The sequence below is a fragment of the Pelobates fuscus genome, chromosome 10, assembly GCF_036172605.1.
Source record: "Pelobates fuscus isolate aPelFus1 chromosome 10, aPelFus1.pri, whole genome shotgun sequence".
Classification (NCBI taxonomy): Eukaryota; Metazoa; Chordata; class Amphibia; order Anura; family Pelobatidae; genus Pelobates; species Pelobates fuscus.
This window is the reverse complement of record NC_086326.1, coordinates 18,909,743-18,925,224: the sequence shown is the minus strand read 5'-3', so window position 1 is coordinate 18,925,224 and position 15,482 is coordinate 18,909,743. Positions and strand designations below refer to the sequence as shown.

General features: G+C 39.8%; 1 protein-coding gene across 1 annotated transcript in view; it reads right to left on the bottom strand.

The window, feature by feature from the left end:
* Positions 1 to 15,482, bottom strand: part of LOC134574960 (uncharacterized) — a 102,214-nt gene that overhangs the window by 37,003 nt on the left and 49,729 nt on the right. Inside the window, exons 2-3 of the mRNA XM_063434063.1 lie at positions 2,007 to 2,108; positions 1,575 to 1,658 (exon numbers count right to left, since the gene is read on the bottom strand). Of these exons, the coding sequence (XP_063290133.1) occupies positions 1,575 to 1,658; positions 2,007 to 2,081 (159 nt within the window). The 5' untranslated portion in view covers positions 2,082 to 2,108. The remainder of the gene's footprint in view (positions 1 to 1,574; positions 1,659 to 2,006; positions 2,109 to 15,482) is intronic.

The window sequence follows — 15,482 nt, the reverse complement described above, 5'->3', positions numbered from 1 at the left end:
AATGAGGCTGCCGGCCACGATGTAACTATTGATCCAGGATGCTGCTGCTGCTGCCGGCCAGCCCCCCTCTGAGTGTTCTGGGCTCACCTTACAGGCACCACATAATGAAACCGACCAGCGGGCCCATCTCTGTCTCTGCTAATTCCCTCAGAGGGAAGCTGCCAGAGCGCTGCATGGCCCCGCGGCACACCAGGAAATTTCTGCTACCTTCTTCTTTAAAGTGCTCAGTCACCCTACAGCTGAGAACCGAGACACTCAAGCTGAAAAGTTGAAAAGTTGAGAAGCTTCAAACTGCAGGACTGGGGCTGTGACTCTGAGGACTGATCTGATTCTGATTTCAATCAGTTTTAATCTGTAATAATGGTTACTTCTGTAAACCATGTCAGCTACTTCTTGGCTCCATGTTACCACTGCAGATTAGCTATATTGCCAACTGCAAAGGTAGTAAGGAGTCTAGCAGAACCTGCTGTTTTAACCCTGTGCACACTGAGTGCTGAGAGCTAATGTAGCAGCTGGAATGTTTCATAACAGCAGCAATATTTAGTAGAAAGTTAAAGTTATCATCGAAGGGACACTACTGAAGATGACATTATGAAGGAGTGCTAGGAAAGGGCTAGGAAGATAGAGAGAGAGAGAGAGAGAGAGAGGGACAGAGAGAGCTGAAGCCTTTTACAGATATATGCATTGTGTGAGGATCTCTGTATTGCAGCTCTGTGTAATCCATTACAGTGATCCTGGCTCTGTGGGATAATTATGATATCTCCTTACTGTGCCCAGCTCTGTGTGTTATGTCTCTGTAATTTACTCAGATCTACAAGTTGTATGGACATCTATGAAGTCTACAAAGCTCTGTGTGTGGTATAGGTACCTGTGTTGTGCCCAGCTTAGTATTGTTCTCAGCTCTTTATATTTTATGATATCCTTATGTTGTGCCCAGCTTGTTTTATTGTATGAGCATATCTGTATTATGACCCGCTCTCTGTATTGTATGAGTATCTCTATACTGTATAGGGAGGTGTAAAACTCTAGGGAGCAGTCTGGCCCCCACATTCTTAAAACTTCACCAGCCGCCATTGAGAATACACGTGCAATCCCATACAGATTCTTGCAGACAATAATTTAGGCCTAGACTGTGAGGATCATTACCAGAAATATCCACAACTCGTGTGAAGTATCACCTAACCAGGGACTTGGAAGAGCAATAATTTACTGACTTCTTTTCTGTTCTGTTTCTAATGCCATTCTTTACCAGAATAGTTCAATTCCTTGTATTCATATGAATCCTAGTAAAGTTCTTTCAGCATGCATAGCGAATAGTAACAAGCTGCCATCTGATTCTCGGACTCCATGAGATTTAGAAAAAAAATTATATTTGGAGCAACGTTCTAAAAGAAGTGGCACAATCACCACGGAAACCTAAAAAAAATGCTTCAATAGTTTGCCCAACATGTATATTCCTGCAAACCTTTTTTTACATCTCCTCCTATAAAGCCAATGTGTTTTCATTGAATTTAGACCGCTCCTAAAAATTTACAGTTCTGCCTTAACATAGAATTCTTGAAAGCACTTCATACCTTCTTTTTAGCTCGGCGCTTTTCTGCTTTGTGTCTGAATTGACTTCCTTCGGACAAATCATCATCTGAATCATATTCTTCCTCCTTGAGGTGCATAAACAAATAAAAAAGAGATACGGTTATATAACTATAGGCTTCCATAGGGAAAGAAAGTTCTCTCAGCTTGGCAAATGCTGCAGGTCATGAAATGTCAATCATTCCTACACTGTGAAGATTATTTTACATTCCAGCTGAGCATTAAAGAAGAGGAAAAATAAGTCGAAAAAAAACAGAAATCTAGGATCTATTTGCATTGCATCTACCTGAATTAGAGCGATAGAGTTATCTGGATTGATCATAGAGATGCATCACTGAAAAGCTGCTAAAATGACAGTCCTCTAGTTTATAGTTTACGTCTTTTTTACATTTTTGCGTCAGAACACATTACCATACCTGAAGATTAGGGTCTTTCCTCTGCATTATCTCATTCCGACAGCCACGGATGCCTGCAGCAGTTTCAAAGTCCATTTCATTCTCTGATGTTCTTCTGTGATGCTGCAAAGGAAGAAAGTTTTCTATCAGTCGCTAAAGAACTCCAAGTAGGATACGGGCAGTGAACTCTTACAGCTGCATTGTGGATCAGCAATCTAATGAATTATAAACCACTTATCTATATCGAGAGCATCTGTTTTGATGTGCTTCAAATCAGCATGCGCACACTGCCCTCGACACATTCTGGCAGCATAAGCAAAAATTTATTCTGCACAAAATGTAACTATTTAAACGACACATTAGAATCGGGAATGATGGATTTTGTTTTTTTCCTAACACAGATTTTTATCCTCTAGTAAATAAATAATTGTAAAAAAAAAAAGTGTTTGTTATTATGCGATTCTATTTTTTACCAGTCCTGACAAGTCTGATCTTTGTCTGCAAAAAATAAATAAATATATATATAATATAATTGTAAAAAAAATGAAATGGACTTTGAAACTGCTACAGGCATCCGTGGCTGTCGGAATGAGATAATGCAGAGGAAAGACCCTAATCTTCAGGTATGGTAATGTGATCTGACGCAAAAATTTAAAAAAGACGTATAAGTCTGCCAGGAACACGTAATGTAGAAAACAATAGCAGCACAATTGCAAAATGATACCAGCTACGGCTACTCTTTGCATGTCTAGCTGAACTTTGATTCCGAGCTGTGTACACGTACAGAACCTTGGTCCTGGTGTTAAAGTGACCTCATCTACAGTACAACTAGAAATAGAGAATTGGACAGACTGTTCAGAAACATTTTGACCAAGACTGGTCCAATCGCTATATTAACTAAAGGTCAAGTTTAACTGAATTTATAACAGCCTTGGACAAGTTTGAGTGAAAGAGTCAACTTGGCGTTACTTATTCAGCATAGGAGTCAATGACACAGCCAATGGAACAGACTCCATCACTAATGACAAAAAGATTATGAACCCATTGCAGTTTATTGGAGTCACTTTATTTATGAATACAGCTACTAAACGGTGTGAGTATTTTATTTCCTTTTGGGTTTTTCCACACATTGTACTTTTTTTAATTAAAAGTTGGATTAGGACACTATATAAATGTACCCCTTTATTTTTCAAACTTTAAGTTACTGCCTGACAACTAAGACTGCCATTCCAGCCATGTGACCTCCCATTGTAAAGCGCTACGGAATTTGCTGGCGCTATATAAATAATAAAATAATAATGTAATCTCGGGAGGTCAGGTCTGAATTAGGACTTTCCTAATCTGGATCCACGCAGATCGCCCCAGTAGGTGAGCATTTGTTTCCTGACACTATGTAGTCATATCTCAAAGGACATCCTGGCTGTCTAGCTAACATAATATATTGGTGCTAGAGCACAGAGCAGATTTGGTAAATTGTATTTGCTCACAATTCAAAGCATAGGACCATCTTTTAGAAATATATATTTGTTTTACATCTTAAAACCACCTTTAATGTTACTTTCTTTAATATTTAAAGCAGACTTCTCTAAAAAAAAAAATAATAATCATTTAAAAAAATGATTAAAAAAAAAAAAACAGGCAGTGGGTGATGGTTAAATTGTACAGCAAATTGGAGAGTAGAGTTTGGTCACTCCGTATCAAAGTGAAGAGGTTATGGAGACAATTAAAGTTAATTATGTGTGCTAGATTTGCTGACTTGAGCACTGTTCTTTTCTGTAGACACTAGCTTCTCTGTAATATAATTATTTACCCACGTGATAAGACATCCCAGGAATACAATAAACCCACAGAATAGGATGTGACCTTAAACTGATGTTTGACACAGCAAGCTAGTAATACAGGAAAGAACGCAAACACTGGTCTGGGAGCATTATCCAAAACCTTAATAAAGCATTCCTGTCCTGTGAGTCACAGCTTCGTTTACTCACTTCTTTTAAAAAGTTATTTCGCTAATGACAAATCCATCATTTGTCCAACACATCATTATTGCACTGCTCTACAGCAAATATCACACTCTCTCGGGGGGATCGTGTTTGCTATGGTAAACGCGCAAGAAAAGGTGGTTTTAAATGCAGTTGATGGCTGCCATCGAAAAAGGCAAATATTTCTGAACTCTGTATCACAGTTCGGAAACATCTGCCGTGCCAAGGCTAGAAAGAATTTATCTAAAGGTTTTAAGTAATTTCTAATCTTTTTATGTATTTTTATTAAAACGTAATTTAAAAAGGGCCCATATATTCTGAGTATGTAGGGACTTATGAAGAATGGGGATGGCTGAATGGTAGATCTACCACATCCTTTATGCTTTGCCACCTGTAAAGGGACACTATGCACCATAATCACTGCAGCTCATTGAAGTGGTTATGGTGAAAACATATTTTGAGCGGTTTGACAATAAAAGGGTCTTTCCTGGCACCTAAAGCCTGGCTCTTATGCAATGGCTCAGCTAATGCATCCAAAATTATTCAGTGGTAATGACAGGCTGTGAGCCCTGAGCTAATCACGGTCACTTAAGTTTGGTCGATGGATAAGGAGCAAGCAAAACATATGTATAATCAGATTTTCAGTAGAGGGACAAGCTTTACAGTAGAGTGCCAGGAGAGGCCTTTTTTTTTGTCAAGCTGTTCAGAAACAGTTTTAAAAAAAAAAAAAAAGGTTAAAGCATTTAGTAAATTTTGCACTATAAGCACTACAATGATGTGTAGTGGTTATGGTACTCAAAGTGCCATATTAAGGCTGTAAAATCATCAAGGGATTTGTACTGCTACAATGAAACATAGAATGTGACGGCAGATAAGAACCATTCGGCCCATCTAGTCTGCCCAAAAGAGGAGTACTACCCATTGTCCATCTGCTTAAAAATATTGGGCGAAATAAGCTACAACTGGAGCAAACCTAATTTTAAGGAGTTACTTCACTAAGGATTTTTAATAATATGTTTGCCTATCCCCTGGATTTACCAAACGTATTTGCCAAGTGTGAAGAATAAAATATAAATGTAGAAATCAACGATTCTCTATCCTGCAAGTGGATGTCTCCCTCTTGACTTCTTGTCAATCATTATATAAATCCTGTCCTTTGTACTTGGCATTCAGCGTAGAGAAAATATGAAACGTTAAATAATGGGGAGAGAAGGATTCATCCGAGTGTTCTGATCTAAAAAGTGGCCCAAAAATGTAAAAAGGGGTGGAGTCACCAATGGAATGTTCATGATGATTCCACTGGTTCCCATTTTCAGCACTTTAGCCAACTTTTTAGAACAAAATACTATGATAATTATCCCCCAATGTTTAATTACCTCTCCTCGTTTGCTATACCCTGGTTGTGTCTGAACAGAATTGGATTGTGATTTTATTTCCTAAATCTGTACATAAACTGAACATCACATGACAAATAGGTCAACGGTGTAATTTCCAGAGAAGTGACAGTTCCCCTTTCAATTACGATATTTGGGGAAATCACAATTGTTTTCAGTGTAAAAAACAGCCTATAGTTTATTATTCTAACATTTTAAAATGTTGAAATGTCGCAAACTTTAAAGTGCAAGTGCATCTGGATACAACTTAACAATTTTCATTTAAGGAACAATATAGGGTCAGGAACACAAACATGTATTCCTGACCCTATAGTGTTAAAACCAACATCTACACTCCTTGCCCCACCCTTACCCCCTAAATATGGCAAAATCTTACATTGACTACAGTCTGCTGCTGCTGGCTCGGCCCCTGATCTGCCTGCTTTGCTGACATCATCAGAAGTGGTAATCTGAGCCAATCACAATGCTTTCCCATGGGAAAGCTTTGGATTGGCTGAGCTTGTCAAGGAGACGGATCAGGGGCAGATTAAGCACAAGCCAAACACAACCCTGGCCAATCCTCATCTCCTCATGGAGGGTGAAGACACTGAATGGCAGTGCTGCGCACTGTGCAGCACTGCCCCAGGAAGCACCTAGCCAGTGGAGGTATCCCTAGACTGTAATGTAAGCACGACATTTTCTCTGAAAAAACAATGTTTACTGCAAAAAAGCCTGAAGGTAATGATTCTACTCACCAGAACAAATACAAACCGTATTTGTTCTGGTGATTATAGTGTTCCCCACCCCACCCCCACCCCCCCTTTAATAATCAAATTGCTCAGCTTCAGCAGTGTAGAAAATGAATTTCCATTATTAAGACCACTTAATGTTCTCTCACATATATATTATTCTTATTCTTATTATAGCAAAAGTTACCACCCTAACTCCTCCCACAGTTTTTACACTACATAGACAGTAATATACAGAAACGTGCAGATTGTTCCCGATCGGATTGCTATGACTTTGTGGAACGTTTCGCCGAATGGTTCACGGAATATCGTCGTTCTCGAGGCAAAATTGGTCCCATAGGAATGAATGGCAAAATGTTCAAAGCTAGAGTGGGAGCTGGCAAAAGCTGAAAAATCAGGACATGATTTCTAAACTGCCACCACTCCCTCATTTTCAAGCCCACCTACACAAATCTTATATCAAAATGTTCAGCTATCCCTGCTGCCACTAGAATTGTCCACGGCTAAGCCATAGTCCTGATAGTTTTCACAATATGACCATTTGTTTGCAACTCACGCCGTCCATTGACATTCATTGAAACTCCACTCTAGCCAGCTCAAATTTGAAGGGCAATTTCTAAACTGTGACTGTGCCTTCATTGTTAATATTTCAGAGATATACTATGCATCAAAATGTAGGTCTGGGTCTTGTGATTCTCACAATATAAAGCTCTTCGCTGTAGGATTTATAGTTTTTAAAACACGACCGTTTGAAGATGGCAACCGCCAAAATACTCTGACCTGTGCCAGGCTGGAGCAGCAAGTGATGTCATAGACAGGGCCTTTTGTACACCTGCTAATGTTTTTATAAATGTATGTTTTAATGTAACTGTGCAACAACGTTGCAATTAAATGTGCTATATAAATGATAACAGTTACTCCGCCCACTCCAGTTGTAGACTACTGGTGGAGGCAAGAACACTTCACACAATTTCCCCAGAAATTGTAGCTTTTCTAGTTAAACAAGTTGCCCTGATGAAAAACACAAGGAGGTAAATATTAAGATACCACAAGCACCATCAATACTCGAGTAGGCTATGCTACAAGGAAAACCACCCTATTATAGTCTCATGATACATTGACCTTAATTTAATATTGTTGGATATTTTTCAGAATATCAATATATGCAAAATATTGCACAACAAAAGTATCTTTTATAATATTAAATAATTTAAAAAAATGATGCAAGAATATGAAATCATTTGGAAAGTGTATGCAACAATATTGAATCAAGGCCATAGTGTCTTGAAATGGCAACAATTTTCACAAATGCCCGAAGCTATAAGCCCACCCTTCAGTCAAATCTATCACAGTAGGTTGATTTCATCTCCTCTGTCCATACAAGTATTTGTATTCTCAGAGAGGATGCTCAGCAGGGGTTCATGGGAGTGGAAAAAACAATTTAATTACACCAGTACAGCAGCAACACTCCAGACCCAGTAGATACATGCACTCCTTGTGTACAAAGCCGCTCCTTGTTCAACCACACTAATCACAGTTACAACCACACCAAAACTGTATAAAATCCTATGTGGGTGGAGATGTTGAAGCCCTAAGTAACACGTAAGACCCTCTCAGAGCTTTGTTCGAGGTATGTGTAGCAGTAATATGCCAGTGCTCTCTGCCTATCCTCGCCAGTCGAATTTCGATGAACAAATGCTCATCTAACCAAATGGCAGCCGTAAATGGGGGGCAGTATTGTGGAAACCAGAAAAGCGCAGTTTGTTTGTCAAATCTCTCAAAAACTGTTCACACAATGCAAAAACTATAAAGATTTGCAAATACAGCATATTAATTGGGCCAAAATCTAGTAAATGCATTAAAGTTGTATTGGTGTCCAGAGAGTCCATTTCAAGTACCCTTATAAGAACTATTCCCTACTTCACCCTGCCCTTCTTTTATCTTTTTAAGGTACGTGTTTTTATTCACAGTTTTTCAACTCTAGTATGAAGAATATTGTGTCCATTTGTTCTACGCTAGTGCGGAATTTTTAAATGATGTCCTATAGTATTTTACGATCATGGTTTCATGTATATTTTACAATGTTCTATTTTTCATGTATATTTAAGCTATTGTGCAAGGAAAAAAAACATTTCCCCCCTTTTTCTGTATCCCTTCCCTTTCTTGTTGGTTTCAACAAAAATATATTTGAAAAAAAATATATAACAGTCTGCAGATAATAACACAATGATACGTCTATAAAGAATGTTATTGTATCACATGAATAATATAACACTTGTTTTCACTCTATTCAATTGTAATACTTTATTGTACTTATTAAGAAAGGTGTTTATTTATTTAAAGGCTTAGTTATGGCAATAGTTTACTGTATTTTTTAATGCAGTGTTTACATAAAACAAACTATTGCCAAACAATTACATTAAAATGGAAACCATTAAAATGGTTATTTACATTTTTAAAGGGTTCATCAGAGGCATGGCATTTTGAACTATGGGTACTCATCTTATCTCATATTCGGGGGTCTCTCAATAATAGTTCCAAACATTACACACTAGCAACAGTACTGTTGATGCAATCAGTTTATACGCGGCCTAGTTCACAGCTTGGTTCAAAGTAATTCATTATTTTTGATATGCTGTGTATTGTGCATGCGCAGTTCACGGATAGCCTCTCTCTCTCCTATTGTGTGTGGGGTGTGTGCACAGCGCACACAATAGGGACAAAATTGACACTGGCATCCTGGAGGCAAGGCTCTGATGAGCTGTTTTACATTCAAGACATGAGAGTATGCTTTAAGCACTATGCTATTTCAAATAATACAGTTCTCCAAAAAGTAGAGAGGCCAGTTGGATTTAAATTATAATCATTAAAATGTATATATACAATTTCTGGAGTGTGAGAGAGAGTGTGTGTGTCTATCAGTGTCTGTGTCTATCTGAGAGTGTGTGTGTACCAGTCAATGAGTGTGCGTTAAGGTCACCGGTCCCCCTCTGATCGCATTGGGAAGGGTGTTTTTACTCACGCCGCGTCAGTCTCGCTGTGGCTGGTCCCACCTCCATGGCTGAGATAATCAATCTTGATGATCTCAGACAAGCCAATACTTTCCTATAGGCTATTGCACATGCACTAATCTGCACCTCCTAATAGAGATGCATTGAATTAATAAATCTCTATGAGGAACATTCAGCACCTCCATGCAAAGTGTGGAGACGCTGTACAAAGGTGCTGCGCAGCACTGGGCTAGGAAGCACCTCTAGTGGACGCCTAAATGACCATCACTAGAGGTGTTACTAAGTAGCAATGTAAACATGGCTTTTTCTCTGAAAAACAATTGTTTAAATTGAAAAGCCTGCAGGGACAGGCTATAGACACCAGAACAACTACATTAAGCTGCAGTGGTTCTGGCGTCTATAGTAGCTCTTTAAAATGGTATTTTAAATGAAGCTTTATTTGTTAAAAACCTGGCTCTAACTTTTTTTAGCTGGCTCCAAGATTACAAGCAAATTTGTCAAGCCCTGGCTTGAAAATTCCATGAAAATAAGACAGATTTCTTTAATGTTTACCCACTTCCCGAAGATGATTCTCAATAAATACAATGTTTCACTTGTAACCCTGGACATTCCATTTAAACATCGAACAGTAAAAGAACTGTTTATTTTATATTTTTAAATGGAAGATTTTTAATGTATTTTTTTTTTTTTTGCCAGATCACTAGCATGTGATTTCAGATGATCAGCTCAGAAATTAATAAAAAATAAAAAAAAGTTTCCATACTGTAATGATGGTTCTATTTACTATATATATATATATATATATAAAAAAAAAAAAAAAAAGTATATTTGCTCAGTCATATAAAGTGCCCGTTAACAGGTGTATGAATGGTGGACACCCATGGATCTCAGTCATTTCCCCCATGAGATACACAGCAAACCTGTTCAATGGAAACAGACCGTAACCCCTTAAGGACACATGACATGTGTGACATGTCATGATTCCCTTTTATTCCAGAAGTTTGGTCCTTAAGGGGTTAAACCTTTCTTGGGATATTGCACTCCTCTTTGACTGTGACACATCATGTCATACATGCCTTGAGCTGCCTTGTTGTTTTAAGAAAAGAAAAATAACTTAACATGCTTTCAAAAATTGCTTAATTTCATCGCCATCAAGTTCTACATTACCAGCACGCGAATTTAGTTATTTGTTGGTTGTACTGCTTTGCAAAACAAAAACCATGATTTACTTTTATCTGATCCGTCTATGCTGTGGGAATAAAGTCTTGATTGATTGTGGGAATGACCCAATTCATTCACTCACTGTCATTGCTTATCATATTTTGCGCTCTACTATGTGCTGATTTTAATACATACAGCTGAATTTAAAATATGACTTTAATAAAAAAAAAAAAAGAATTGAATTATTGTGTGTAAAGGATGTCCAACATTTGAAGTGGGGTGGGAGGGAGTTGGAATTAAAGATTTTTGTTTTCCAACCAGACAAATCTGGCCTGCATTGCAAAGGTCATTATTAAAATCACAACAGCTCAATTTACTGAACAGATTTTACCTGTAACACTATTTATTCTCGAAACTCCAAATACCAGCAAATTGAAATCCAAATTTTAAATGTTGGAAACAGTATCAGCTATGATACAAACTCTGTTACAGTCCCAGCTACCATATTCTACTTCCAATTGTGTCAGTCCTCATTTCACTATGAATTGTAATTTACTAAATAAACCCTGTTATCATGGGAAGCACTCACCCGTTAAAGAATTATTCCAACCATGACCATTTCTGCTGTTAGAGTGCTGGGTGTCTGCATATGCTGTATTTCTGCACCTCACATAGGAAATCTGCACTTGCTGGGGGCTAGTTACATCCGGCACATGTGATTTAGGTAGCCTGGAGCGCTATTAGGGAGTTACAGTGCCAGACGAACAACTTTGTTTTCCTGGCACTACAGCTTCCTTTTAAGTTATTGCTTCATTTTATTAGTTATTTTAGAGTTTATGGAGAGGAGGACCTAAAGAATAATGCTCAATAGAGAATTACGAATTAAAAAAAAAAAAAAAATACATGGCAAAAAAAAAGGGGTAGGAGTAATTCTTTAAGGCCACTGTCTGTGCCTTCAAGTTCCATATGACATCATTTTCCCAGTGGTTACGTATCTTACAAATCACAAATGGGATTATTTAACAATGGACACTAATGTCCAATAATGTAAACTAACAAGGAAATTGATTTTTCTGTGCCAAAAATAGCTAGATTGGGAAATACTCCAATGTTTTATTTTTTAAAGGAACATTTAAAATCACATAAAAGCACGTCAGCTAAGATATCATAGAACTCCAAAGAAACATGCAGAGAAAATAACCTGAATGTTTTCTTTGGGGCATATCTACGAATTTATCCTTTTTACGGAGTGTCCTTTTAATTCTGCACTTTCATCGATTTGATGAACAAGCCTCAAGATGTTTTAGACATTTAAACACGCAATACCAAAGCAACTTTTATAAAAGTAAAATTTGAGAAACGTTCTTGCACCTTTGAAATAACACACAGTTTCCTTCCTTGACCAGCCCTGTAACAAGGAGTGAACAATCCTGTTTTCATCTTTGTTGCTTATATAAATAAAGTGAACTAAAGAAAGTTTGTGTGAACCATAACCCCAACAGCATCGCAGGCAGCTGATACACCAGCTTATTTACTAAACTGAGAATTCACTGTGACTTTCAAATTCAAAGTGAAACGGTCCTGCTATTTTAACATATGCTCTTTAAAAAAAGCTTGAAATTCTATGGCTACAACAGAATGCTAGTATTTTTGCTAAAAAAAAAATGCATAGATTTGGAGAACAACCCCATTTAACGTTTTTGTTTCTCCCGTCTGTCTCTCAATTCCTTGTCAGACACTCAATGCTAAGGAATTGGGAGACAGGGAGAGCAGAAACCACAGCATATGCTAGTTCATTATTGGATAAAAAGGCATATCTCCAGTGCAAAGTGGAACCGGTATAATGCAGCAATGTAAGTCCAAAGTGTCTATCCTACGCGTTTCGTCCTATGGACTTCCTCAGGGATGTTCTTCCTCTGCTTGCAGTCTCCGTTGAAATATCCCACATTATACCTGTTCCACTTTGCATTGGAGATATGCCTTTTTATCCTGTTATCTTGTAAGTGCAATTGTAATACATTTTTTCTATTTTAATTTCTATCTGCACTGTCTTTTGGTCTCTTTTTACCCCTAAGTGTAAGAAGACTGTTTCACTACTATACTGAAGACTTCACCTGATTAAGGATGATGTGCCTGACACTCATTTATCTCGTGAGTTTTCCTCATTATGATTGTGTGTCTCCTCTAATATATACATTGATCACACTATGTGCAGTTTGTATTTTTTATAGACACTGCAAACTACGTTCCCATACTACAAGGTTGTATTTTTTTGTTATTTACACCTTGGGAAGTCACCATCCATTCCTGTGCATTCCTACCCATTTGTTTGGTTAATGTTTTTCTGGTGTTCCAGAGGGCACACTGTTTAGTAGGTTTGCCATACATTTGCTTTAAGTAGTTGTCTCTTTTGTTTAATCTTTATTGTGACAATGGTCTATACCAGGGGTAGTGAACCTTTTAATTCCTACCGCCCGCCCACTTTAGTATCTTTGTTGATGTTAAAATTTCTTTACCGCCCACCAGTGCTACAGTAACTAATTTTATACTGCAAGTGCAATTTTTTATTTTTTAGAAAGTTTTTTTTTTTTTTTTTTTTAAATATGTACTTAATGTATTTTTTTTCTATTTTCTATTCTACTTTTATTTCTATGTGTGTATGTTTGTGCGTGAGGGGTGCTGTATGTAGATGTGGAGCGCAGTATGTGTGTGAAGGGGGCTATGCGTGTGTGTTTGAAGGGTGCTGTGCGTGTGGGGAAAGGGGCAGTGTGTGTGCGAGGGGGCAGTGCGTGTGCGAGGGGTGGAGTGTGAGAGGCATAGTGAGTGGGTGTGTGAGGGGGAGCAGTGCATGTGTGAGGGGTGGCGTGCGTGTGAGGGGCAGTCAGTGTGTGTGTGAGTGGTGTATTGTGCGTGTGTGAGTGGTGTATTGTGCGTGTGTGAGGGGTGTATTGTGCGTGTGTGAGGGGGGGGGAAGTGCGTGTGTGAGGGGGGGGGAAGTGCGTGTGTGAGGGGGGAAGTGCGTGTGTGAGGGGGGAAGTGCGTGTGTGAGTGGTGTATTGTGCGTGTGTGAGTGGTGTATTGTGCGTGTGTGAGGGGGGGAAGTGCGTGTGTGAGGGGGGGAAGTGCATGTGTGAGGGGGGGAAGTGCGTGTGTGAGGGGGGAAAGTGCGTGTGTGAGGGGGGAAGTGCGTGTGTGAGAGGGGGGAAGTGCGTGTGTGAGAGGGGGGGAAGTGCGTGTGTGAGAGGGGGGAAGTGCGTGTGTGAGAGGGGGGAAGTGCGTGTGTGAGAGGGGGGAAGTGCGTGTGTGAGAGGGGGGAAGTGCGTGTGTGAGAGGGGGGAAGTGCGTGTGTGAGAGGGGGGAAGTGCGTGTGTGAGAGGGGGGAAGTGCGTGTGTGAGAGGGGGGAAGTGCGTGTGTGAGAGGGGGGAAGTGCGTGTGTGAGAGGGGGGAAGTGCGTGTGTGAGAGGGGGGAAGTGCGTGTGTGAGTGGGGGGGCAGTCCGTGTGTGAGAGGGGGGGCAGTCCGTGTGTGAGAGGGGGGGCAGTCCGTGTGTGAGAGGGGGGGGCAGTCCGTGTGTGAGAGGGGGGGCAGTCCGTGTGTGAGAGGGGGGCAGTCCGTGTGTGAGAGGGGGGGCAGTCCGTGTGTGAGAGGGGGGGCAGTCCGTGTGTGAGAGGGGGGGCAGTCCGTGTGTGAGAGGGGGGGCAGTCCGTGTGTGAGAGGGGGGGCAGTCCGTGTGTGAGAGGGGGGGCAGTCCGTGTGTGAGAGGGGGGCAGTCCGTGTGTGAGAGGGGGGGGCAGTCCGTGTGTGAGAGGGGGCAGTCCGTGTGTGAGAGGGGGCAGTCCGTGTGTGTGTGAGAGAGGAGTAGTGTATGCAATCTGTGCTGTGTGTATCTTAAATGTCTCCCCTCTTTTCTTACCTTTTACCAGGGAGGAGGGACATATTGCTGCAAGACCTGGTGGACCAGTGATGTCATGTTCACTTCAGCCTGCAGTTCATCTGGCTGCCGGCTGACTCTCCTGTCCTCCTGCGAGCACAGCACTGTATTTGAGCGCTGCCATGGTGGTAACGCTCCGACCAGCCTGCTCATGGGAGGAACACAGAGCCTCCCAGGCCCTTCCCTCCATCAGATGAAACTACAAGCCAGTGGGCCGGTGAAGGCCTACTGGATGTTTTCTGCATAACCCACCACCATCCACCTGAAATCCCAAAGTGCCCACTAGTGGGCGAAAGGGAATACAATGGGGTGTAATGTTAAGGTACAAAACTGCTACCTTTTTAATATTCAGCGCACCTAAGAAATTTGCCCATGTAAGAAGTGACTGCTCCACCAATGTCTCAATCTTACCGTTTGTCAGACATGCAGTAGCCTATAGGTAAACCCGTAAGGTACACCGTTAAACATTCTGGGTATGTGCTAGGTGCACTGAGTACATGCCTTTCCGACTTACTGATATCAAAATAATTATATTCAAAACAACGTTTGTTCCATAGACAATCTTTTCAAGGTTTGCCTTGACGTGGCAGCTGGGCTTACATCTAATGGCCATTGGAGTTACTAAATAACCTCAATTTATTTAACCCCTTAAGGACTGGACTGTTTTGGCCATGTTGTACATTAAGTACCAGGGCTGTTTTAACACTTTTGTGGTGTTTGTGTTTAGCTGTAATTATCCTCTCTCTCATTTACTGATCCCGTACAAATTATATATTGTTTTATTTCAGACCAAGAAGGGATTTCTTTACATACCATTATTTGTATCAAATAATTTACTTTACATTTTTTTTTATAAAATATGGTATAAAATTGAAGAAAAAACAACAAACATGTTTTTTAACTTTCCTTGAAAAATCTTTTACTTATGTACAAAAGCTAATGAAAAAAACTGCTAAACAGAATCAAAATTTTGTCCTGAGTTTAAAAATTCCCAGTTTAGTAAGATAACTCCATTATAAAATGTTTTATATTGCACGTCTTGTGAAAGAACAGGAACAGAAATGCAATGCCATGATAATAAACTTGTTTACCAACATGGCATGCACCGCAAACAGCAAACACACAGGTAACGTGTGTTAAATAACACCACTCCACTATCCGTGAATGTCACTGGAATAAAAGAATTAACTGAGCAGTGATCCAAAGCTGTTTACCGTGAATTTGTCGGCCTTTCTTCATTGCTGTGAATAAAATGTGCACTAGTATCAGAAATTAGAGGGTATTCAAGCA